This window comes from Copadichromis virginalis, linkage group LG9 (assembly GCF_057382275.1).
Source record: "Copadichromis virginalis isolate Kocher_CV1m ecotype Utaka linkage group LG9, C_Virginalis_male_GT1.1, whole genome shotgun sequence".
Lineage (NCBI taxonomy): Eukaryota > Metazoa > Chordata > Actinopteri > Cichliformes > Cichlidae > Copadichromis > Copadichromis virginalis.
Genome location: NC_140626.1, coordinates 24925276 through 24952265, shown reverse-complemented (window position 1 = coordinate 24952265; position 26990 = coordinate 24925276). Strand labels below are relative to the sequence as shown.

The 26990-nt window shown below is 46.1% G+C and overlaps 1 protein-coding gene across 2 annotated transcripts; it reads left to right on the top strand.

Annotated features, from left to right (window-relative positions):
- The first annotated feature begins 2704 nt into the window (after nt 1-2704).
- boc (BOC cell adhesion associated, oncogene regulated) lies at nt 2705-26690 on the top strand. 2 transcript variants are annotated; one of them, XM_085468381.1, is made up of 18 exons: nt 2705-2942; nt 15043-15171; nt 15829-16101; nt 19550-19696; nt 20235-20378; nt 20475-20768; nt 21669-21941; nt 22026-22291; nt 22376-22541; nt 22889-22957; nt 23231-23440; nt 23795-23970; nt 24052-24274; nt 24385-24573; nt 24665-24867; nt 24958-25040; nt 25313-25461; nt 25609-26690. In XM_085468381.1, the coding sequence occupies exons 2-18, from the start codon at nt 15060-15062 to the stop codon at nt 25776-25778; spliced, it is 3147 nt and encodes a 1048-aa protein (XP_085324507.1). In that variant the 5' UTR covers nt 2705-2942; nt 15043-15059; the 3' UTR covers nt 25779-26690. The 2 variants fall into 2 exon arrangements, with proteins under 2 accessions (XP_085324507.1, XP_085324508.1); XM_085468382.1 differs by having other exon boundaries at nt 25313-25465.
- Nucleotides 26691-26990: the final 300 nt, after the last annotated feature.

The following is a 26990-nucleotide window of genomic DNA, read 5'->3' as shown; positions in this document are numbered from 1 at the left end:
GGAACTTCCGGCAGGGAGTCTTGCAATCGGCCTTACTGGTTGGAGTAATGGGAACGTTCCAAACTTCTTGCTGATGGTCTTGTATCTCAGTCCAACCAACCTTCCGACCTTTGACAGCTCTTTGATTTCGCCCATGGTGTTGGAGAGGTTGGAATGGGAGAAACTGATTTGAGCTTTATACACATACTGATTTAAAATGAGGAGAATCTGTAATTGATTGACTTGACTGATAGTAATCTGTGTGCCACATGGGCACAAAGCCAATAGGCGCCAGAATTCGGGTTTGATTGTAGGGGATCAAATACTTATTTCACTCAATGACACTCAATGACATTCACATCGTTTCATAACTTTTATGTAATGTGTTTTTTCTGGACTTTCAGTTGATATTCTGTCTCTCGCCATTAAAATGAAACTACCATAAAAACTGGAGACTGTTTGTTTGTTTTTAAGTGAGCAAGCTTAGGAATTCGCCATGGAATAAATTAATGATTCCCCCACAATTTGCACCCATGGTCGTGTCATGGCGCTTATGTTGTTTCAGAAACGGAACAGTCAGCTTTATTTTCCGGTATTACAGGTAGGACTAAGGGGAAAGTATAGAGAGGCAGACAGGCGTAGAGAGATGAAACAACACAACATGTAATACAACAAAACACACTTGGCATGATCGAAAGGATTAGCAAACACACAACTCTAAAAGAAGGAGACAGTAAGGAAATCTTGAGAAAGAAACGAGGAGAGGTTAATGGTTTATAACAGAGACCAAAGGTGAGGAGAGCAGAGAGCCTCATCGCCATTTTTGACGTGAGCAAAGTTCTGTTGATGACAGCTAATCGATAACCACCCACTAAGAGTGAAAAAAAGAGAGCAGACGTGAGTCCTCTTCTGCTTTTTTCCCCCATTAATGTGAGATTAAGTGCATTGATTTAGTACACCTTTGCACCACAAAGCACAAGTGTGTGCGATTCATTCCGGTTTTGTCAAACCAAGGAAGTGACACAGCTGCTAAGGTCAGCAGGATACAGAGACGGAGGGAGAGAGTGGGTCGTTGTCATGGATCCCGGGTAAACAATAGGGCGAAGAGGAGCCACTGCAAAGCTGAGACCCTTGAGGAAAAAGAAAAATCCCCTCGCTAATGAACAATGCACCTTTCAGTAATGACACTGGATGGATTCACACCTGACAGCCGACACCCAAAACTCACCCGGTGCTCTTGCTCCATCCAGGCCAGTCTTTGTGGGTAAACTGCACAAATCACACCGCATGCTCACCCACCGCTGACAGCCCCCTTCTCTGCTTCTCACCCTCCATTACTTTCATAACAGCATTTATTATCATCTACATGACAATCTATGTGGGGCTCTACAGCGAGGCTCAGGGGTGACAGGGGTTAGTGCTGAAGGGAAGCAGTGCATGCTGGGATTGCGGCCTGCTGAGAGAGTGGCATTCTGGGAGGCGGTGTCCTGCGGGCAGGGCCTCTGGGGGATGCAGTATGGTTAATAGGCCTTTCATGGCCAGCCCACAAAGCCTTTTGTCCCTGGGCTAATTCATCCTGCCCAGCATGGAGAGAGGGGGGGAGAACATGGAGGGGTTTTTGAGGCGATGGGAGTCCCCCCCTTTTTCTACTCTCTCTCTCTTCTCTACCTTGTAGTGCAGGGTGGCGCTAGTGTGAAGGAACCGCATACAAACAGAGCCTTGCTCAGTAGCAACAACAGCAAAACATTGGCAGGACCTGCAAAGTCCTGGCAAACTGCAGCACAACACTGGAAAACACCCACGATTAATGACTCCTTGAAGACATCCTGGACCTGAAACATCCTGCTGGGATTTGTGATTATTTATTTATTTATTTATTTTTGGGCATCCAATAAAAGTTTAACACACAGCATCTCCAAATGAGACAAACCGGGTGTGCACACATACATACTCTCACCTGGACAAGAACAACAGGTGTCATGAAATACCACAGGCTGTCAGACAGTGAAGGCCTGCAGGGATGCGGCAACCCCTCAGGTACATCATGGTGGGAGTTCCTGCATTCAGAGAGGCAAGGCTTCCCACCAGCAGACCCCTCTATCAAACCCTGTGATCTGGGAATACCCAGTTATTAATGAACTGGACAGGAATGGTTCCCCTCGTTTCAAAGAGTGCTGACTGAAGTGAAGAAGAGAATTCCAGAGTGAGCACAGGGGGGGGTTCGAGCTGTGATCACTGTAGTATGAGAGTGAGTGTGTGTGTGTGTGAGTGCTGCACAGACCTGACTACACTTGTCCCGTCCACAACAACACAACAACAGCACAGCACTTACACAGCTGCACTGGAGGGCCTACAGGCCTCAATGGACGGGGGTCAATACAAACCCTGTGGGGACCGAGGCATAGCAAATCAGGGGGAACAGAGCAGGAGGAGGGGGAGGGGGCGCACTTTCCTCCTAAAGAACACCAAAGTTTAAAGAAAACTTCATTTTTAAAAAATATTTTCTATTCACAGTTATCTCCATCTGCATTTTAAAAACACCCCTACACATTTTACTTTTAAGCACAATCTCTGCAAAGTCCTCATACGCTGTGCATACGCTCTGTAGGGGCAAACGGCGGTGCAGTACCTACCCAGCTCTGGGAGTTTGGGAGCCAGTCCCTATTGTTCAGATCCCTCCTCCTGCTTGGGAAGTGGGAGGACCCGAAAAGGCGTCGCAAAAGGGAGAATTGTTTGAGAGCTCAGTCATCCAAAAACGGCCTTTCAATGTGAGAACTTGGGGGAGCCGAAGAAAATGTCGGTGGCATCGCAGTAAATTACTAAAGCAGCAAAGGCTTTAGAGGGAAAAGAGAAGCGAAAACTGTTGTGTTTTTTTTTTCCTTGGGGGACTTAAACGCAGGAGAGACGCGAAGAGAAGATCGCCTGGTTAAAACGAGGTGCGAGCGCCGAGCAGTGCAGTTTTGGTAAGTTTGACCGCTTCGTGCGCTCTGTGTTTTTTACGCTGTTGTTACAGTTTTATACATGAACGTATCGGCTATGTTGCGTGTTTTCCGACTCTTGTGGGCACTTCACCGGCTCATCCGTGACTCTGTTTCAGAGAAATGTGCGACTCTTGGTGTTTGATCACTAGTTCGTTCATGCTGGCGTCTCTGCTTCGATAGCCGCATTTGTTTTGCTTTTTTCCTCCGCTTTCTCCAGCCTTATGATCCACAAAAACTCTGCTACAAAGTTCCCGTGACACAGACGTGCATTATTGGGACGCACCTCGAGGTCAGATTTTGGATTTGAAGTTGCTTTTTATATAAAAAAAGGAAAAATTTGACTTTGGTTTCGGACTTAGCCTGCGCCCTGATTGGTCTCGCGTCCGTATTTTCCCCCAAAGTTTTCCCCCACTTTTCTGGCGACTATTTCACCACGATGCGTGTTTATGAAGAGCTACGGACCTCTCGTAACACGTCGCGGAGATTCACGGCTGTGTGTTTAGGTATACTTGCGTTTTTCTTTGGGAAAACGTGTCTACGTTTTGCAGGCCGCAGCCTATAGTCGCTCCCATAGGGTAACAGGAGACAGACATGGTGAGCTCTGCCAGATTTACCCCATATCATCAACATCACCCTCATGCTCAGCATCGTTGTGGTGAGGTATAGAAAAGCGGGTGAGCAGTGACCTCCGATGAGTAGATTTGTAAGGAAGTAGAAAGAACGAGAGCCAATTCTCAGAGTTCTTATAAATAATTAATTTCTTTTTTTACGGTGCTGCTTAGCCATCTTTAAAAATCCTGCCCCTTCCCTCCCCCTGAAGTTTATGTAGTGCTATCAAAGTTGTTGGATCTTAACATAACAGTTTGGTTACGTTTACGCATTAGACCGCAATCTTCTATTTTTTTCCCACAACCCTCCTCCAAGTGCTCAAAAAAAAGCCCCGACCAGATTGTATGTTTCTGCTGTCATCAACAAACCCAAACACTGCTTACCTGAGTGGAGTCCCACTCACTCCCTCTCACCCCCAAACCAAAGTCCTGGTGTCAGACTAACCTCATTAAAGCCTCCAGTAAACTGGCACCTCTGTTGGTGAGAAACCCTGCATCCTGCCTCGCTGTCAGGAGAGTCTCCCCTGATGCCTTCCCCTCATCCAGGTCTGATTTAATGACTAAATGTTCGTCTTGATCCCCCCACCCGAGTTTTGAGCGCTGGCCAAAGGCTGCATCACCGTGAAGGCTCCCAGGGTGGAGGGAAAGGAGGTAAGGGGTGGAGAGGAGGCGGATGGAGGCCTGCAGAAACAGCCGCAGGGGCTCGAGTTTCCAACCCCAGGTGTCGTTTTGTTATTTGGATTAGTCTACATTTAGCCTCCACTGCCTTGCATGGAGGACGGCTTCGCGATTCAGTGACAGACATGGCATCAGACAAGAGGGCCCGATTGTTCCCGCTGAATCAATGTCACTTGGATTAAAAGTCGAAACGAATGGCCTGGCCTCCTCCAATTAGGCGCACAGCTTCTGGGCGAATTAATTGGTCTCAGTAAAAAAGGAGCCTCTTGTTTGGTAGCAGGGTTTGTTGTTTTTGTTGATCATCTCTGGCAGGCGGGTGGATCAAAGCTGAACTAAATGATTCCTGTCTGATTATCTGCCTGTTTCTCACAGGGCTTTGGCCCCTTTGATTGCTGATGTGGGGAATGGGGGGGGGACAATTATGGGAGTTGCTAATCAATCTTGTGCAATACTAAGCAAAAATATTGGAGCTGCTGCTACTGTGGGCAGAAACTATCATTTTCAAACAGTTTATTTCCCCATAAAAGTTTAAATACCATCATACCATTATTGACTTGTGAACACGAACCACGTGTTAAAGATGGGAAAACACATTTTTGAGCAAACATTTCAGATATTTCTCACAGAAATACGAAATAAGTTCTTAGAAATAAGTCTTCTGATACCAAACTACATTTTCAAAAGTTTTTGGTTATGTTTCTCAAGGCGGTGCCATTTCTCGTTTGTAGATGGTTCGTAAATGAAGACTAACATGCTTTCATACAGTAAAGCAGACTCAATGTATTATGCTGCACCACAGGCATGTTTCAAGCCTCTATAATATGTGTATTACACTGTAATTAATGTTAAAAAAAACCATACAATGTTCCTATTAAGTTGCTTTTCTTCTTCTTCTTTTTTTTTTTTTTTTACATTTTTAGGACTGCGAATGAAGACTATATGGACAGGAAGCTTGCTTTATTGTCTTTCGGTTACAGTTTCATGTGGCTGTTACCGGCAGAACCTTCTTTTTCTTCAGTGAAATTAAATTTCATTGATCTTGGTTACCTGCCAGACAGACAGTTTTCCCCTATTTTGCCTGTTGCTGGATAGTTTTCATCCATCCTATAGGAGCTGAGCTTTCGTATGTGTTATAGCCTGTGAGGAAAAGTTACTGTGTGGATTTGGGTCTGCCGCCAACAGAAATAGAGTTTCTCACTCGTATCTTAGCTTTGCTTCCAAATTGACTTTGCCATGTTGAGGTATGATGTAAGATATGAAGGCAAAGAGGACAGGCTTTAACTAACCCCTCATGCAGCCGGGAGTGTTTTCACATCTGGGTTTAAATCAAAGTCTGCAGACATAAATGGATTTTAAAGATGCATTTCAAGATTGCGAATAGCCAGCAGATCCATAAGGACCGCTGTGCGCTCGCGCTCGGGTTTTGGGAGCCAAAAGTTTCTCACTGTGGTTCTGAAAAGCACCCATTGTTGTAGTGGGTGTAACATCCGTGTTAATTGACAAAGGTGAAGAAGAAAAAGCTCCATCCTGGGGGCACGCTTTCATCTCTGACAGCAGGTACGCTCATGCAGTCATAACAGCCTGCAGAGAGAATCTGTAGGCCTTTGCTTGTGTGTGTGTGTGTGTGTGTGTGTGTGTGGTAGCTACCCTCCCATCAAGATCATCTCCTTGCACTGGAATGTATTACTTGTCACCTGCGTGGTGGTTTTGAGATTAGTGCATTAGAAAAAGGGTTACTAAAGACTTGAGAGAGAGAGAAGTGTGACTAGTTTACTTGATAATTTCAGCAGATGTTTTTCTGGGTTAATGTACTTTTCATAAACGAGCGAGGAACACACTCATTGCCAAATAAGGCTGCCTCATTTTCCACTGCCAGACATTATTGGCCTGTTGACATACGGTGCATTAGTCCTCCCGCACTGACAGATTGGAAGCTTGGACTTGAGCCTCGTTCCCTCAGGAGGGTTTCTGTGTCCAGTCAGACATCAGATAACCAAAGAGGGACACCTGGACTGGCAGGTGGCTGGGGTCTAGGCACCTCCCCTGGGGCTGCATACCTCTGTTCTCTTGATCCTGTCAGCCAGGACCACAGAGTGAGAGGGAGAGAGGAATGTGAGGAGGGAGGTGGGCGAAAAAAAGAAAAGGGGGGAACTAGAAAGTTTTGACAGTGTTGGAGATGCTAATTTGGCTGTGATCAAGCAGATTATTGAAGAAGGAATGAAGATAAATTAGATGCAATGAAAGAAAGGGAAAAAGTCTGTTGAACAAGAGATGGTTGTTCAGCTTTTTCCATTACAGAAGCCCGCTTTTAGGCTACGTTTGCAAAACCATATCTGCACGTCTGTGTTCAGTTTATACACATATATGTATATTAAAAACAGCCAGTGTCTTAACAGCTTTATAGAGATTATCCAAAGCCTTTAAACTAGTTGAGTTGATCTGCTTAAAGTAAAAGTTCTTGATTGGATAATGAAGTTACCCAGGGCGTACTCTCATTCTCGCTCTCTTACACAAACACACACACACAAATGCACATTGAGAGTGCGGTATGAGTGTTGTTAGATCATTGATCAACTCCAGACTCTGGTAAGAAAGCTGTGTGTGTGTGCAGACAAATAGTCCTGTGTGTGCAAAGCAGATATTTGGACAAAGATTAGGGGGGTGTTATTACGAGCCAAAAGCAACCCAGACGCTCTAATAGATCATTCACACACATGCTTAAGATTGCATTCTGACTGGAACCGCTCGGTTTAAGCCTCGCAGTCACGTTCCTGCTCTTTCTGCTCTCTTTCATGCACTCAGTTGGAAAAGTTTCCTCCCTTTCGTTGGTTTCCTTAAGTTTCTCACCTTTTGCGTGCGGGCTCGCTGAGTGTGGCGCGCTGAGCCTGCACGCACGCTGGAATAATAAGTGCGTTGTATTCTTTTCTCCAGCTTGTGTTATAGATCAATAAAAGCGGCAACAACAAAAAAAAAAAAAGCTGGAATCTGGGTTGTATCCCAGAGCTACAACCAATAATCAGATTTAAAGTGTTGCCCCAGAGAGCAAGAACTCATCATCGAAGAATGTCAGACTGGCAGGAGAAGACATGATTCAACAGAATAAATCACTGGGCACCAGATTAGTGAGGTATTGGGCCCCTGAGGTTATCAGTGCTGGAATTTTCCATCGACAGCGCGGCTCTGTCTGCTGTCCAAATTGTATCTGTATGAGGTTTTTATTTTATGCAGGATAATGCACATCCGTGGCCTTGAGTGACAGGACAAATGGTAGCTCTGCTTTACTGCGTCTCACAAATCCTGCTCCTGAAACTGAGAGCTCTCCTTGAAAAGAGCCTCCTCCAGCTGTTTCCCTTCCCAAGAATGTCTTTGAGATGCAGCAGCTTTCACTCGATAACCATGAGCTAGGCTGTCAGGCGCTATTGCACCATCTCAAACTCAGTTGACGCAGCCGAACCCATCGCCTTCTCTTCACGTTCCTGCCTCTTATCCATTTCCCAATTCATCCTCATGTCTGTTTTTTCCTATAACCTTCTCATTTGGCCTGCTCCTTCTAACTTTACAGTCTTTCTCCATTCCCTCATCTCTCTTTCTGTCACCCCCCCACCTTATCTCAATTTCCTAATGCCTCCTCGTATCTGTTTTTCATATAATATTTCACCCGCTCTGCTTTTCTCTTCCTTCCTTCATCTCCCACTGAGAGTTGTAGGGCCAGTCCCCCCCCCTCCCGGTTCCTGCTGAATAATGGGGAGAAATTGCTCTTGATTTATAATTGGTTCCATTCACTCTGATGCATGAGCTGCCAAAAGAGTTGGGGTGCCCCCTTTAACCCACCCCGTATCCCTCCTCTCTCCCTCCCCTCTCTCCCAGCGCCGCAGGAACACACAAAGAGCAGGCTGCATATACGTACAGCTATGAAAGTCTATATTGGCATGCGTGAATGCCGCGGCGTGCGTGCATTTTATTTCTCGGGCTTGGGATAAGTGGTAGCCTGTTTTTTAGCGTGTTGACATTTGGTGTTGGAAAAACTTCCTGAGGTCTGCATATTTATGTGCCTCTGTGAGTATACTTTTACCATGTAATAGGAGTTTGTGTGATTGCTTGCTTATGTGTCACTGAGTGTGTGTGCTTCTTGTGCAAGGAGAGAATGGTTGTGGGTAAATGAAATATGTAACTGCATGCACGCACGTGTGTGTTTGTGCGATGAGTACTGTGAAATCCTGGGTATTATCCTTTTTTCTATCGGTCCTCCTTTCCTTCTTGGCATCCTTCTATTCTTTTTAAAAAAAAATTATTTCTATCATCCTTTTTTATATCCATCCTTCTGTCCTTGTATCCTGCCGTCTATCTTTCTAACATTTTTGCTATGCTTCTATTTGCTTTTGTATCCTTAATTCTATCATCTGTTTCTATCCATCTTTCTGTTCTTCTAGCTTTCTATCTTAATCATTCTCCATATCCTTATTCCATAACAATAATGGATACTATTCCTTATTAATATGGAGTAAGAATATGGAATGGTCTCAGTGTCCTTCTTCCTGTTCTTCTGTACATCTTTCTCTATTCTTTTGTCTTCCTAACCCTGGTATTCTATCTTTTCTACTCCTTTCTTCCTCGCTCCCATCCTTCCAGGTCTAACTAACTCCCCAGGAAGCCTCTATGATCCAGCCCTGTTCCCATGGCCTTGGTGGGCACGCTGGCATCCCACACCAGGCAGAAGAATGTGGGTGGATGTGCTCACCATGGCACCATAATTAGCTCTCCGTGGTTAATTCGGCTTCGTTATCTAAATTATGCAAATGCTTCAGTGCCTAATTGATTAGAACGCCCCCTCCTCTACATGGCAGGCCTGTCCAGATCCCTCTCGTTAATCCCCGAGACGCACTGTAGCTCGTTAGTGTCGGTTTGGGGAGGGGGTGAAGGAGGGCTTGGACGGGCGTATAGCTCGTTAATACTTTGTGAAGCGTGCGTGTGTGTTTGAGAGAGCGTATTATGAAGGAGGAGGGGGTAGGTTCTCAACCTCGTTAGGGATGCTTTTGATGTGTAATTTTTGTGGCATGAGAACGAGTGATGTTTTGAGTGGAGGATTTGAGCTGGCCCCCTCTCCACCTGTTGGGCAGCATTTTTATGCCAAAGGGGACTCCATAATGTCCTCTTGTCTGCGGGGGAGTGGAAAGAGAGGTGGGAATCGATTTTCAGACTTAGACTCTGCCAAGTTTTGGTGTTGAGTTGGCAGAAGGGAAAACAACGGAGGTTGTCCGCTTCAGTTTTTGCATTATCTGCATTATAGTAGAGATGGGCAACATCCAGAGGTACACGCATTAATACTAAAGTAACTAACACAAAACCGCATGTATTTCTGCCCAGTTCTATTCAGATTATATGTACATATTTGAGTTTTGATGTTTTGGGTGACCAAAAAAAAAATCCATGTGCAGAGTTAGTGCGGAAACAGCTAAGTGAATAATCTGCAAAACTAGCTGGTTTAACGCTGGCATCTCCAGTGTCAGCATGTGCTCCCTCTCTCCCTTTTATTATTGCAGAAAATGAAGTAAAAATATTTTTGCTTTCAAACTGCGAGTTCGACAAAACAAGACTTTTGATTCTGTCTTTTTGGGGGTTTAGGAAACTATAAATGACTTTCTAAAGTTGGTTAATCGGGTTAGTCAATAATCCATGTAGCTTTTGGGTGAAAATCTTTAGGTGTTGGACTCTAGGTTTAACAGAACAAGGAAGTCATTGACCAGCAGCTAACATGTGACGCCTGTCTCAGTGTTTTCTTGAGAATTTGTTGGAATAAAAATCCCCTTCTCATCTTTTATGTAGTTGCCCTGTGTGATGGTCTAATGGTAAACCGGATGTGGTTGTGTTGGACCATGCGCGTCCTCCTCCTTTACTCAGCACCAAAACCCCGGCCAGGCTAAGAGGCCAGCCAACAGATTGACAGAATGAGGAGAAAATATGTTGAGACATTCAGCGACGCTCTCACACACGCTCCCTCGAACACAGCCGCTCATTGATGAGGCTCTGCTCTCTCCTCCTGCTCGCCTGCCAGTTGACATCCTCTCTATTAATTTGAGTCGCTGTTCAGCTTTCTCAGTCAACCTCTCCACCCACCCACCTACCCCTGCATCCATAAAACCCCCTTCACCCAGCTCACATCAGTCTTTAAAGGCACCGAACTCTCTCTCCTCCTCTCTGCCTCCACAAACTCTCCACACACCACTACAGAAACCTCTTGGTCATTGAGCACCCCCCCCACCCCACCCTCCCTCTTCTCTTTGGTCATTGAGCAGGGCCCATCAGCTCTTCCCCGGACCCTTCAGAGTAGCGTCTCCCCTTTCTCCAGGGGTCTGCGGGGTCTTTGTCTGTGCACCGGCTCACTGCTTTACAATGACTCTCCACTCTATTAAGGTGCGTTCTGCCTGTTAGCGTCGCCAGGGGCAACCGGCCTCCCGCATGACAGCTATGCGGCGTGGCATTGTGGGCTGCGGGCCCGAGCGGGGCAGTTGAACCCCCGGCACTCCTAACACTTGACACCGCATGTGTTTATCTAAAGGGGGGGCTTTGTGGTGTTTGGAGAACCTTAAGGGAGGATAGGGTGGGGTGGAGGGGAGCGCACGGGTTGTAAAAAGACGTAAAAACTGGGGGAGGAGGAGGGAGCGCAAGAGGGGACTTTGGGGAGGTGATAAATATTCAACAGCTCAGCTCCTCACGAGAAGTTACTACCCTGATACCCCTTCACTGCCTCCTCTCTCTCCTGTTCGTCTTCTCCGTGCTAGAAAGCAGATGGAATGTGAGAGCTCGGGGAGGAGGCTCCAGTCGGGTTTTATCCAATTAGCAGGGTTGTCAAAATGAATTTATCCACAGAGGCAGGGGCACAATGGGACCGGCAGTGGCCCAGGAGAACGGGGGCCCCGGTGTCTTTACTTAGCACGCTCACAATGAACTTCTGTCAAGTGTCTCTGCCCCACAACGGCATATGAGACACCGGCATACCTACAGCTCGTGATGCATGCCTGCACACCACCGCCACAACCTCTCACTGCCTGCTGTTTGTGCTTTCTCCTCGCCCTCTCCAAACAGGTGTTGGAGTAAGAACCCGCACAGAGTAGCTTCTTCTTCTGGTTTCAGAGTATGCAAAATGGGCCAACATCCGTTTTAATTCAAGTGACGCTTATTTAGGTATCCGAGGGCGAACACGTGACTCTGAGCAGACATCCGTGTGCTTGCCAATTTTTCGTGACCTTGCAGATGCTGCACAACAAGGACACAAAGAATGGATGCCTATTCAAGGCGGACACCATGAGGACACAAAAATGGTATATTGCTAGTTTGGCTGTCCACAGCTATCTGTGTCCAGTAACCAATGGTGTTGGTCCACCGCATGGTAACTCTACTGGAGGGATGGAATGTAATTCTTCCAAAACATATTCCCTCATTTGTGATATGATGAAAGCACTTTGTAAAAGGTTGGCCATCATACAATTACATTCATAATTTTTCATATGTTTCTGCCCCTGAGGACACTCCCACCTGGATAGAAATGTTTAATCGTACTATTAAGGTGATCACTCCTTAGTCCTGAAGGCAAGTTATTAAGTGTTCACAGCAAATTGCAAGTCAAGACACCTTTAAGATCTCCCTGAGATGACCATTAAAATACCACAGCAGTCGAAGATAATCCCTTAAAAACTCCTCCCATGAAAATGAACTTTTTAATCACGATAAACCAAGATGAGTTTAAAGGGTTTGAACAGAACTGTCTGGAAAGGATTTTTTGTGCAATACATGGATATGTGCCATTAAAACATTTTCTCTATTGACACCTTTATAGATGTAATAAGCATCAAAGTCTTTTTTTTTTCTCCCTAAATTTCAAAGGGAACATGAAGGCACTGAGGGAGGGTAGGAAAATCTAAACCTGCTGAAACCACAAGAATGGATCTGATAGAAGAAATCCTGCAGAAACTCTGTTTAATATGGATCTGTAGCAGTGTATATGCACAATTATGCTTATAAAAAGTTGATTTTTCACATTTTATTTAATGCATATGTTGCATGGAGGCCCACCTGTTGCAGGGGTAGGTTGAAAATCTTTCAATAATGTCAGCAAGTTTAGACTTTTTTTATTTCAATACTTAAATGAACAAAATCCTTAATTGAACTAAAAAATAGCTATATTACCCAAAAGATAAATATTAAAACAGCTACCCAAAATCTAAAAATCACAGCGCTGTCATCGTTTGCTGTCTCTTTTACTGGTCTACATCAAAACTGTAGCGAGTCGAGTTTCAGGTCCTTACTGTGACTACAGAAATGGTTCCACTCTAGTCATACTTGTTCAGTGGGACTGGCAGATTTGAACAGTTCACAGAGTTCCCTCTCTTGCACTGTCACTAAAGTATGTCTCATATACCGCAAAGCTGTTCGCACAATGTGTTTGCCATGCGGCGTCGTTCCTCATGGTAGGGCTGTAACAAAACAGTCACAGGCATATGTGCGCACAAACAGACACACCAGTGCACATGCACACTGCTTTTAATTTAGGGGAGCTGTCTGTGTGTGTGTGCTCTGTTTTTTATCAGTGTCGCTGATGCGTGGGAGGCTCCTCTTTCCCTCTCTGGCTTCTCTGGGAAGGAGTGATGGAAAAAGTTGGACATGGATGTCAGGGCAACTCTTCATCTTGACGCAGGGTATCCGCTAAGCAAACACAGGACCCAGCTCGCTAATGAATCAGACCAACAGACACACTCAGAGAAGCAGGGCTCTTTTTTTAAGGGAGTGATATTGTACGAGGTGCCTTTGCAACAAAGCTCTGTCCTTCGTCTGATTGCTAGTGCTTTTATTTTGAAAAGAATGAGAAATCGGACATATGGGAGGGATACGCGCTGAGGTAGCGTGTCCCGCTGTGCGTGTAGTTGGTTTATGGTTAGTGACTCTTACAGTCGGGACAGGTGCTCCACAGAGATGTAGGTGTTTTTTATGGGCAGCTGTACTGAGTTGTGTCCATATAGTGACCAGCCACAGAAGCCACAGGCCTTCAGCTCTGCTCCCTCCTGGTCCCCACAGTAGCATGCTGTTTGTTTACAGAGTGAGCCCGCTACTGATGAGCCACTTTGTGTGGACGAGTGATTAAATGAAACTGTACATGTATGTAGGGCTGACACTAAGGGTTATCCTCATTCTTGAGGGCTTGTCACAATGAGAGATAAACAGAAGGTCTACACATGTGTGAATCTAGAGAAATCAGTGATTGGAGTTTTTGTCTAACAGGGTATTAATACAAATTTTGCATCAGTGCTAATAGCATTATGTAGAGTTACCACTCAAATCCAGTTCCCTTTTGCTTTTGCGGGGGTTGTAGCATCTTAAAATCCAACACCCAGCAGGAAGCATACAAAAACAACTGGAACACTGGAGCGTTTAGCAGCTTTAAAAAAAGAGAAAAAAGTTCTGTTTCTTGGTGTAAATAAACTCGATTCATTACGGGGCTGAGTAATCATTACTGCGCCACGCTGTCTTTTCCACGCAGAGCGCTGCTTTGTTGCTGTTGATGGCACGAGAATTAGTCATCTGAAATTGTTTACACATTCATAATGTGCAATTAAAACGGAGCAGAGAGTGATGTGTGGCCTTGTGGAGCTGTTGCAGCTGCTTTTCCATCACCCTACCGCTCTGCTCGTTTTCATGTGCCAGGCAGCCAAACACACACACACACACATATATATATATATATATATATATATATATATATATCTTTTTTTCTTCACTGCTACCATTAGATGATGAAGGTGCACTGTAAAAGTTTCCATTCTCTTACTGTCCTGCCTTGGGACCCTTCTCTGTGTGTGAGCGCGTTGGTGTGCAGGCAGGCTTCATTAATCATCCCCTTTGCCTTATTAAGCTCAGAACAAAAATGCATGTTCAAAGTTGCGTGCCGCTTCCACTTCTGCAGGTTCCTCACGGGACCGTTGTATGTTCGAGGACATGCGTGCATGTGAGGGAGAGAGCGAGTGAGTGGGGAGAAAGGGGAGATTTAGTTTTGCAGGACCACCCTCCTCATCCTGACGGGAAGTTGTTAGTTTAACCTGACAGGAAAGAATTTGGGAAACTTGGCAGCAAGGGGAGAGAGAGAAAAGCTCCCCTCTTTCTATATTAACCGTTAATAGACTAACCATTACCAGCAACTTCTCTATTTGTATTTGAAGTATCCATCTTATCCTCACTCCTTACTTCTAGGATATATATACATTTCCACCCTGTGCCTCCTTCCCTTCTACTACCTCTCATTAGTTGCTCTTTGTCCAAACTCTTGAAAGCAGCCTGTGTGTTTTAGTCTTCTCCTCTATCTTCTTCCCTCTCTTCATACCGCTCTACCTGTATCGGTTACACCTGAGCAGGAAGGTGGAGGGGTCGGGTTACGGCACGCAGAATGAGGGCGCCCCTTTGATGAGCGTGGGCTGGATGGGTGCGGGCGCAGCGGGAGGGGATGGGGTCAACGGTGAGATGGGGGCTGACAGAAAAGAAAGACTTTATTTGTGTCTGGAGTTTTTCTGCTGAGCGCGCCGCCTCGCCTGGCTTGTGTTTCGTTAGCGGCCGCCTGTTCGTGCACGTGTGTATACAAGTAAAATTCAATCAGAGGGAGCTGCGCGCTGTTTAGATGGAGGATGCGTGTCTCGGTGCAGTTCTGCCTGTTTGCTTCAGTCAGGTTTGACTGAAACAAACTGACTAAAGCCTGTTTTGCTCAGAGTCTGTACGTGACCTTTCTAACCACCTCCTGTTGTTGTGTGTTTCAGGGGGTAGTGTATGGAAGATGTCTGGAAAGCAAGACTGGACTCCGTGGATGAAAAAGAGAAGGGCTCCAGTGTTGTGCGCTCTTGGCGCAGTACTGCTGTGCTGCCTGCAGAGCGGCGCTTCACTCACCGGTGAGTAAACAACATTAGCTTGTGAAGTACTGGACCCCACTCTCACTGTAATCCCAGTGCCTATTTCCTCTCTCTGTGTATTAACAGTAAGCAACGTAATAATGAAAATGTTTCCTTTTTCCATCCATCTGTCTTCATGCCCTCAGTCACAATTTGCTGTGGCAGTTTTCTACCTCACTCTACCCTCAGTTACTGAGTGCCTTTACACACCTGATGCACAGTAAGTCCTTGCCAGGGACAAAATATTCTGGCTGAGGCACAGCGAGTGAGATGTTATGTGTCTGGCAGCAGGTACAGCAGTTTATTTGAAAGAAATTGGAAGGCGGGAATAGTGTGCATGAGCTGTTCTTGCCACTAAAAATAATGCAAGTATTGTATGTGGAGCCACGGCGATTAGCTCATTCACTGATTCAAGCAAAATTTGCAACCAAAGAAGCCAAACATTTGTCTGGGAATTTGCTGCTTTTCTTGGTCTGTTGTAGGAAATTTTGTGGTTTAATCACGTCAAACTTTGCTTTGGATTTCCAACTAATCAAGAAAAGAAATGATGGCAAACATACATATCAGTTCCCCGACGTGTAAATATCTTTTATACGCATGCTCACATGAAGAGTTTCTAATTTGCATCTGAATCCTTGTTGTTAATCGTTTCCTCAGACGAGGTGCCGGCGTTCAACGAAGAGCCCACATCCGTGGTGCAGAAGCTGGGAGGCAGCGTCACCCTGCATTGCAGTGCCCGTCCCGCCTCCGCCAACATCAGCTGGCGCCTCAACGGCCATGAGCTGGTAGACGGAGATTTGGGTGTAGTGCTGAGGCCCAGCAGCCTGTTCATCCCAGTTCTCTCCAATCAGACTCTTGGCAGATACCAGTGTGTGGCCAGCACCAGCGCCGGAGCCCTAGCCAGTGTGCCTGCTAACGTCACTGCTGCCAGTGAGTAGCCACCCACACGAAGCTGTGACAAATAAACACAAACAAAGGGGCCCCTTTTTGGTTTGTCAGAATATCCAAAGAACGCGTTGGACTTTTTTTCTTTCTCTCTCTCTAAGTAGAACAAAAGCAGTGAAGGGGCGGCATTTGTTTGCTTTAAACCTTTACCAGTACATCACTGTAAACCTCGTACTTTTCCACTACTTGTGGTTTTGGGGAGAAAAAAAATATAAACCTACTGCAGTTTTGGTCCTTCCAGTGAGAATCTGTTGCACATCAGTAATAAGTGGATTAACTCTGCACAGTCAGGCAGTTTTTCTTCTGTGTACTCAGACAAAAAACAGCTGCGTCAATTTAATAGTGTTAAAATAAATGATTCCCCATGCTGACGTTTTTAGTGCTTTGCTAATGTACGGTGTTGTATTTGATATCCATTGTGGGACTGAAAAGGGGGCCTGAAACTGTGAAACCTGAGCTGGAGGAATGAAGGGGACCCAGGGGCCAGTCTGAGCAAGTGGGGGGGAGGAAAGGGGACCAGCAGGACTTAGCTTGGAGGCCCCCCTACCTTCATTGGCCCTTTGCTTTCCCCACAACACCACATTCCTCACTGCAGTGCCCGACAGCAGGACTCGCCAGAAGTTATGGCCCCGTAATTGTGCTGAGGGCTGAGTGGAGATAAGAGTGGACAGAGGATATAGGTATACGCCCCAGCAGAGCACACCATTAGCTAGGGGGGTGGGGAGGGTGCTTTTACCAGTATTGTTTTACGCGTAGGGATGTGATGTATGCGGCTGCAGAAACTGGAAGCTGTTTTTAGGCCAGTCGAGACAAGATCCTGACACGAGACGAGACGTGGTGTCACATTCTCTGCCTCCTCGGATCCCTCCACAATCATCTTCACACGCATTTCCCCTCGCACGTTTTTCACTCTTCACCCTGTCACTTTCTCTCAGCTCGCCTCCTTTCATTATCGCCGTCTCCCTCTCTCTCTTTCTCCTCCTCATCCTCCTCTTTTTGTCATCTTCACCTCTCTCGCTCTTATTTTTCTTTGGGTTTTCTCCAGAGGCTGTAGCTACAAAGGCATTAAAAGTTATTGATTGCTCCAATAGTGGATGAATCACACTGGGACAACCACATGTGGAGCCAGTCTGTTCGCCCCGCCTTCCCAAAAAAGCCTCTTTAATTTAATAACTGCTTCTCCTCGGCCACCCCCAAACCGCCTAAGGAACTGCTCCGTGGGGAGTGTGTACGTGCTTGCCTTTCCTTGTGAGCCCTCTTAGTTGTACGCACATGTTTTTTTTTGTGATCAGGATACGTTGACTCCAGACCCTCCACACTATCCGACTCCGAAAAATCTGCGTCTTCTTGGCATCACTTAAAAGCTCCCCCGCTTGAATTCTTGTGCAGACAATCACCCTCCTCCTTTTTTTTTTTTTTTTTTGCCGTAGAAACATGTATCTGCACAACGTGAACGCACAACACGTTGCTATAACGTGTTATAATTCAGAGACGTGCGCGCGGGACTCCTGTTGCTGCTGCACATAAAGATGATGAATGTACTGTCTCTCTCTCGCTCCTTCTCGCCCTGCCAAGCAGCCGTGGTGCGGGAGGTCTGCTTCACTTTATGAATGCCATCAATCCTCCATCCATGCAGGATGCACTCACAAGAAACATCACATGCGCGCGCTCGCGTGCACACCTGAGAGGCACCCGTGAGGGGATTTTTCTTTTTCCTGTGAAGAATGCGGGGCAGTAGAGTTGTGAGAGGGGGCGTTAAAAGGTGTATATGAAGGAATTTGGGAGAAACAGCCAAGAGAAGGAGGAGGAAGGTGGAGTGGGGAGATATGAGGTGGGGGAAGGGGTGTCTGTAAAAACAGCACCTGATTGATTTTGCAAATGGAGCGCCACACGGCCTATCCTTGAGGTTTTTTCCCCTTCAACACACCCCGCTAAGCTTGACATGTCCTGGCTGGGATTCTCATCTTTCAGAATAAGAGCTGACACAGGCATAGGGTTGTGTTGTGTGTTTGTTGTTAATGTGTGCGTGCGTGTTAGACAATCTCCCCCATTACGCCTATTAAAGCTCCCCCAGGCGCCTGCAGAGGGGGCAGATCCAGCGTGCGTGGTGGATAAATCGACTGCCCGCAGTGCTTTTAGTAAATCACTTTAAAGCCCCTATCAATAGATACTGTTAACTAAACTTTGCTTATTGAATTAATAATAATAATAATGGATACTTTATTGATCCCCATGGGGAAATTACTTGTTTTTCTCTGCATTTGACCCATTCACTCAGTGAAGCAGTGGGCAGCCCACTAAGCAGGCGCCCGGGGAGCAGTGTGTAGGGACGGTACCTTGCTCAGGGGTACCTCAGGGTAGCCGTTAAGTGGATTCGAACCGCCGACCTTCCGATCATGGGGCGACCACTTTACCTACTGAGCTATCCCTGCCCCCTTTTAGAGACGTGCGTGCGGGACTCCTGTTGCTGCTGCACAGAGGTGCACAAAGACTCATCAGCTGACTGTGTGTGCATACGGGCAGCTCGGTGTGCCGGGTCCAAGAAAAACACCCCAGTTATAGCAGCTCTGGAAAGAATGGAGAGGCTGTGTTTGTTAAGAATAAATCAACAAAGGCTGGCAGACGTTTAATTACGTTCCTGGAGAAGTTTTATTTATCTTTCATTTCACTGTTGGACGCCTTAATGACAAATTTCTTTGGGTGTTATTTTCCCCTCCTGTGCTGTTCTCTTTGCTCCTGTTTCTACTCTCTGTCTCATGTTAGGTTCTATCTGCTTCAAATCTATAAAATGGCAATGAAACCCTATAGGATGGCGCTTTCTCCCCTTTGACCCCTCCCCCCAATGCCAGGCCTCCAGGCTGCTCAGGCAGGGGCTTAGAAGGTCAGGGGGCCAGATAAGTGTCTATGCTGTGCAGACCGTGTGTCTGTGGGACACAGTCACAGCACATGGCCCCGGTAATCCCCACTCCCACCATTTCCCACAGAATCTGACCCGGCTCCAGTCCCCCGGTATAATGTTTGACAAGATTAATGTGGCCTACTCAAATGTTACTGACACCAGAAAAAATTAGCTTGAAGTGCTTTCCTAAAATTCCTGCGAATTTCAGCGGATCACGTAAAGACGAGCAGTGGGAAAGAAGTGGAGGTAGAAGTTTTTTTTCCAAAAAGAGGGAACATTAGAGAAGCTGTGGGAATGTGGTTACAACACAGCAAAGTCGGACTGACATGAGAGACACCCAACATGGGAACAGCACAGTTATTATTGCTCTGAATATTGCGGTTTTGTACATCTGAAGCCGAGGAATGACTGTATGTATACATGTGCAGTTAGACGTGATTTACACTGCATATTAAGATGATGAAAGAAGGGTGAAATGTGTTGTAGCTATGAGACGGCGCTGACTTTTCTCCTCATGTCTTTGTTGTTTTTTAGAGCTGCGGGACTTTGAGCCCGATGACCAGCAGGAGATCGAAGTGGATGAAGGCAACACGGCTGTTATTGAATGTCACCTCCCCGAAAGCCAGCCCAAGGCTCAGGTTCGCTACAGCGTCAAACAGGAGTGGCTGGAAACATCCAAAGGTAACCAGCTGCTTTAATCCCTCAAGATCTTTTATAGCATTCACTCTCTCTCCTTAATTCCCATACTATCTTCGTAATTTACCGAAATGCTATAATCCTGCTATCTGACCCATCGTAAAACCACCGATAAGGGCATTATCTGGAGAATGTTGAAACATGGGAATGCAGTTGTTTATTTTTCAAACTATTTACTTCTAAGTTGCCTGGAAGAGAAGAAAAGCTCCAGTGGTTTGTAGCTGGTATGCTGATGATGCCTGGGAGCTGTAGGTACTGATATCTACCTTATCTGTGAGGAAATGAATACCACGTTGAAGAGCATTCACTTGGGTCAGACTCGACAGTGCCACTCTGTGGCTTCAGCTGGAAGTGCAGCTATGTATTGGAATGGCACACAGGGCTCATATTACCCACGCTGTTTCACAACATGGACTCGGTTTTTCTGTGGTTCCTCTTTGTCTCTGTGGTATTTCTGATTATTTTCTCTGCTTTTCTTCTGCACCCCTCTCACTCAGACTTATGTTTTTGTTTGGTCCTGCAGGGAACTACCTCATCATGCCATCAGGGAACCTGCAGATAGCCAATGCCACACGTGATGATGAGGGGCCCTACAAGTGTGCTGCCTACAACCCCGTCACTCAGGAGGTTAAAACGTCCACCTCTGCTGATCGTCTGCGCATACGCCGTGAGTCACTATTGCTCATTCAGCATGGCATTCTGGTCTTGCGGGGACGCATTTTACTCGTAGGTGCTCACACGCACAATGCCTCGATTCTTTCAGGCTCCACATCAGAAGCGGCTCGGATCATTTACCCGCCGGCACCCCGCTCCATCATGGTGACTAAAGGCCAGCGGCTGGTGCTGGAGTGTGTGGCCAGTGGCATCCCAACTCCCCAGGTCACGTGGGCAAAGGACGGGCAGGACCTGCGTCTCCACAACAACACGCGTTTCCTGCTTAGCAACCTGCTTATCGATGCAGTCGGCGAGGGAGACTCGGGCACTTACGCTTGCGGGGCAGACAACGGCATCGGCTCGGCCAGCTCTGCCGTGGTGCTCTATGACGTCCAAGTGTTTGGTGAGTAAAATGAAGTGTTTTTTGTTTGACTCTACAAGGTACTTTTGTTTTGTTTTAAGTTTTTTCCGTGTCATGGATTTAATAATTACATCGACTCCTGTTTGGCGGACTGGCAAGACGGGGTCTGTATGTACAGAGTGTGTGAGAGAGGAGCAGTGTGGGCGGTGTTTTGCAACACAGAGTTGGTGGAGACAGAGCTCTCTATTCTGCACCAGGACTTGATTGAGTGTGTCTAGGTTATGGATGACTGTTTTTACAGTGATTTTCTGTGTGTGTGTGCGTGCGTGCGTGCGTGCATGTTTGTGTATGAATGTATTGTGGGCTCGTCTCTCTGCAGCTGGCTCTAATTAAAGCCAGAGTGCTGCTGTAGCTGTAATGAGCTCTGTCTTTTCCCCCATTCACAAGCAGCCAACCATCAACTAGCTGGCCCAGCCTGGCTCCACACACCCCCTTACACACACACACACACACACACACACACACACACACACACACACACACACACACACACACACACACACTACAACTGTGTTTTCAGAATCGATTAAGTCACTTATCAAGCAAGAACACGAACCATGTTGTTTCCAGCTCATAGTATTTCCACTATAGTTAGAACATTTTGGGGTTTGGATGTTTAGCGAGACAAAAATAGTTATATAAAAATGTAAATATTGGAGATTTTTGGCACTTGTAAAGCAATCTTAAGGAATCAGGAGATCAATTAAGTGTTTTGGTGAACGATTGTATTCACCGAAGCGCCGAAGTTTACCTCGATTAGTAGTTTGGTCTACAAATACCAGAAAATAGTCAAATGTTTCCTAGATCCACACAGATGCATATGCACAGAGTTTCAGGTCGGCCTCCTCACCTCTCTCCTTTGTGTGTTTCTTTTCCCTGCAGAGCCTCCTCAGGTGATGGTGGAGCTGCAGCAGCGGGAAGTCGTGTACGGCGACACGGTGCGCTTCATCTGCCAGGCCCGCGGTAAGCCCGCTCCCTCTGTGATGTGGCTCCACAACGCCCAGCCGCTCGCCCAGTCTTCTCGCCACCGCCTCACCTCCCGGGGGCTGCGCATCTCCAAAGTGGGCCCCCGGGATGACGGGCTGTACCAGTGCATGGCTGAGAACGGGGTGGGCAGCTCACAGGCCTCTGCTCGCCTCATCACCGTATCAACCGGTGAGTGGGTTCAGTTTGGTAATTTGTTGATGATTTTCTTTTATTTCACAGATGTTAGATGTCATCCTTCTTGTTTCGTTACAGGGACTTTATCCCGAGGGAGGCTGCCTTCCATTTACCGCCCGCTCAGCCCAGACAAGGTGCTGAGAGAGCAGCCGCCTGTGAGGCCGGGGGTTGCAGGTGCCATGTTGCCTCTAGACTGCTCAGAATTTCCAGGGTACATGCCTGCAGAAGCCCCCATCATCCTCAGTCAGCCACGCACAGGCAAGGCTGACTATTATGAGCTCACCTGGAAGCCGCGGCACGAGCATGGACCTCCTGTACTGGAGTATATGATAAAATACAGAAAGGTACTGCAAGAAGCTCATCGTCTAAACTTTTTAGAGTCACACATGTGTTCTTGTGTTAGTAACTGAGCCTGCTCTGCCTCTCAGGTGGGAGAACTTCTTGCAGACTGGACCTCCACCAGTATCCCGGGCTCTCTCCATAAGCTGACTCTATCCAAGCTGCAGCCGGACAGCTTGTATGAGGTCGAGATGACTGCCAAGAACTGTGCAGGGCTGGGACAACCAGCCATGATGACCTTCAGAACCGGCAAAGGTACAACAACAGCTGTTATCCTACTAGATTCCTTCAGTCTTCGCGCCAGGTGCTTTTTTTTTTTTCATGCCGGGTACTTGTGGTCAGTTCACATCAGCGTGCTGCTGCATAATCTGCCTGTAAAAAAATAGTCCCCAAGAAATTCCCTTATTTGTTCCGTTTTGAGTCATGTTTGCTAAACACTGAGGCACTTTAAGGTAATCATTATTTTGACAGCTTTAAACACATCTTAACTTTTGACTTCTCAGACTCAGGGAGTCAGAAAGTGACACCAGTCCTTTCCTTTAAAAATGACTTGGAGTATATTTCTTTAAGATGATGTGGTGCCTTATCTCTTTTGTCCACAGGTCGCAAAAATCTGGGAGTGTCAAATGATCCTCCAAAGACTCCCTCTGTCCCCTCACCAAGCCTCTCTCGTAAGCTCTCAACAGTCCTGTGTATTACTGAGACAAACTCCTCTCTGATTAACAATACTAATAAATCTATTACTTTGATTATGAACAGAGCTAGATACAGTTTCACCTTCTCCTTTCACTAACAAGTCTCACTTTCTCTTGCATTTCTGTTCCCTGAAGGATGAGCTCCCAGTAAGTCCTGAACGTGACCGTTGTTGAACTTTCTCTCACTAGTTTGAGTATATTGTCCCTGTTTGTAGCTTCCATTTGACACTCTTCCCTGCTTTTCTTCAGCTCCCGAAGCCCCCGACAAGCCCACGGTCTCCACAGCGACTGAGACGTCGGCGTACGTGACTTGGATTCCTCGCGGTAACCGCGGCTTCCCCATCCAGTCGTTTCGGGTGGAGTACAAGAAGGTGAAGAAGGCAGGAGAGGACTGGGTGACGGCGGTGGAGAACATCCCCCCGTCGCGACTCTCCGTGGAGATCACGGGCCTGGAGAAAGGTCAGCCATCTTCACACCCTCTTTTCAAAACCGTAGCGTTGTTGCTCAAAGCTGTTTACTCTGGCTCGGTGGGGGTGGGGGGAGCAGTAGGACATGTCGTACCATATCATTACAACAATGATGTCCACATAATTACATTCCCATGGTCTGCAAAATTTATCACCATAATGAGTGTTGTTTCAATCATCTCAGTAATTGTTGCCATCAGTCAAAAGCACAGCACAGCATCGCATTTGCTCAAAGAAAACAGACAGTAAAGTGAAAACAAGCCTCATTAATCAGCACAACAATGGGAAAGCGCCACTGGCTGGTTGTAATCCCAGAGATGAACAATGCCCGTTCCTCTCCCTGTAGGTACGTCCTATAAGTTCCGTGTGGTAGCGGTGAACGTGATTGGTTCCAGTCCTCCCAGCGCCCCTTCCAAGGCATACACGGTGGTTGGCGGGAGAACACACGAACGCCCCGTCGATGGACCCTACATTACCTATAATGAGGCCATCAACGAGACCACCATCATTCTCAAATGGACGGTGAGTGTCCAGAAGGAGATTGAGGATTTCAAAAACAAGCTTGCAGTGATTTATAATGTGATTTATTCTCCCCCTCGACAGTACACTCCAGTAAACAACACGCCCATCTACGGTTTCTACATCTACTACCGGCCGACAGACAGCGATAATGACAGCGACTATAAGAAGGATGTGGTGGAAGGGGACAGATACTGGCACTCGATTACGGACCTGCAGCCCGAGACCGCCTACGACATCAAGATGCAGAGCTTCAACGAGAAGGGAGAGAGCGAATTTGGCAATGTCGTCATCCTTGAAACAAAAGGTGAGGTGCTTTGTTGGCGAAAGCTTGTCGCAGTCAGTCGGTCTTGTCTTTTACAAAAGAGTTTCTTTGCTAATAGTTAAATTTTTTCCTCTTTCTCCTTTTTTCTACAGCTCGTCCTAACTCCCAAAAGCCTCTCCCATCAGAGACTCCCAGTGACCCTCGGTATGGACCGCCCGGTGTAGGTGTGCCTCGCCCCGGCGACCTCCCCTACCTCATAGTTGGCGTTGTCCTGGGAGCCTTCGTCTTCATTATTGTCGCCTTCATCCCCTTCTGCCTGTGGCGGGCTTGGGCCAAACAGAGTGAGTGCACTTTGCCGTTCCTCGAGTCTTTACAGGGATTAACGTCTTCCCCGTCCACATCCGTGTAATTCCTGTTTTGTCCTCATTTCAGAGCAAACAACCGACATGTGCTTCCCCGCTGTGGCCGCCCCCATGTCGTCATGTCAGTACACCATGGTTCCTCTTCAGGGACTTGCATTAGTGGGCCACTGCCCGCTGGATACTCACATGACTGCTCCACATGGCGTGTACCCCGCCAACGGAGAATACACACCAAATGGCAAACCTAAGCACTGCCTGCCTGGCCTCCAGCAGGTAAAAAAACAAAACAAAAACAAAACTAGGTTTTATACTATCCACGAGTTTTTGTTTGAATATTTAATGTATGCTCGTCTGTCTGTGCAGGATAGTGTGGATTGTGATATGGAGTGTGACACGCTGCTGCAACAGCCCAATGGACACCTGCCTGTTTACCACTATTCTACCAGGTGTGTTTTCATTATAACACTTATTTACTTTTTAATGTACTGGACTAACACCGTAAAATAATTCTACCAATATGAACTAGTGACATTAAAAAAACCTTTTTGTCCTGATTTGATGAGCAAGAAAACTGAATTTTGACCAACAGGCTCAAGAATTTAAACTGAACACCTGGATAAATGTTGAAGAAATTTGTTGGCTGAACATCCCAAACGTCACAACTGGTATGGACAATAAAAAAAAAGTCTAATAAATATGTTTTTCTTGTTTTCTTCAGTGGCCCTGATCATCCTGAGCACTCCTGCTATTCTCCAGATGACTCCACTCTCCAGCTCCTCAACTCCCCACATCAGCTTTTAAACTCACAGGACGCGGGAGGTGATGGCGGCTTCTGTGGTGGAGACAAAACGGAGGACATCGCTCCAAGTATGTGAGGATGTCTCCATTAATATCTGCTCATAATGTTCTTCTTTTATTATCAACCAAACGAGCATCTTTTAAGGATGCCTTTGTTTTGGTGTTGTTGTTGAATCCTCCTGTCATCTTCTCACCATTCCTCTCTCTTTACCGCAGAGCCGGCATCTTTCCCGCTTCTCTCTCTGGAGGACGAAGGGATTTTCACCACATCCTCTTCAGCAGCCACAACGCCACAATCCCAAGATGCAGCTATACAAGAAGTGAACATCCTCCCAAATGAAGCGTCCCCCGAGGACGAGGGGACGGCCAGCGTGACAGATGCATGAGAGACTTAAATAAACCGTAAACAAAAAGAGAGAAAATATTTATTTTTGTATCACAGATATTTATATATTTATGCTTTTGTACATAAGTGTCCGATTATACTGTATATAAGGTTATTTTCATATTGAAAAGAAAGTGACTTTTTATTCATAGATCTCCTCACGCTATGTCACGGACAAAGGGAGTAGTATGTTGTCTTTTTGTCTGTCTGCATTTGAGACCTTTATTCCTTGTGTGAAGAAGAGTCTGGAGTCTCCAGGGACTTCCTCTCAGTTCAGCACTTCACAACTAAACCCTCCCCACCAATCATGTCTTTCCCAGCCTTCCTCCATCCTTAGTCTGGACCTTTTAGGTACTTAGCTTTAGACAGAAACACAATCGGACCCAGTCTGATGCTGTCACGAGGTGCTGTTTAGCTCTGCGATATCACGTTCTCGGTCATTTCTGTATAGCAGTAACACAAATGTATTATGCATTGTTCGTCATTAACAAACTATTAACAAGTGTATGCAACATAAATCATTGTTTCAGTAGTGTACAAGAGATTATATATTGTATAGTTTATTTATTTTGTTTTGGTATATTTTTTTTAAATCACTGAATGGGAGAGATTCTGGAAAATGTCTTTAACTCAGTCATTGATAAGCTGAACTTTATACTGCAACCATTTCTGTGTTTACTTGTTTGCTGGTTACCAAAAGACTGCCAGGTGAGGCTGCTGCGACAGGTGTGTCAGTATTATTCCTCCCTCACTGGTCGGTACATAAGTGTTAGTCTTTGACAGAGACATCTGCAATCAAAATGAAGGAGATCCTGAATCTACACTCCCTTTTTTTTTCTTTTTAAAGTGTAGCTGTTCTGTGGTTGCACATGCTGGAGCACTATTGCATGTAAATAAATGCTTATGAAATTGAGTCGAGTCGTTTGTGAATCTTGAGCATTAGTTCTTTAAGCTTTTTAAAAGTCTTTCAGAAAATTTCTTTGGAAATTGGCTGCTTTTTTACTCATTTTCAGAGAAATTTTTTTGTTTTGTTTTTTGCTTGTCAAGCCACTTAACACTCATAATGAATCATCCAAACATACAAATGGGTGAACCAGGATTGTCTACACACTTATAATTTTAGCAAAAACTCAATTTGTTCACATTTCTTTAGTTGAATCCGCAACAAACTTCACCGATAACAGTTGACGGGTATAAAAGTTTTTTTTTTTCC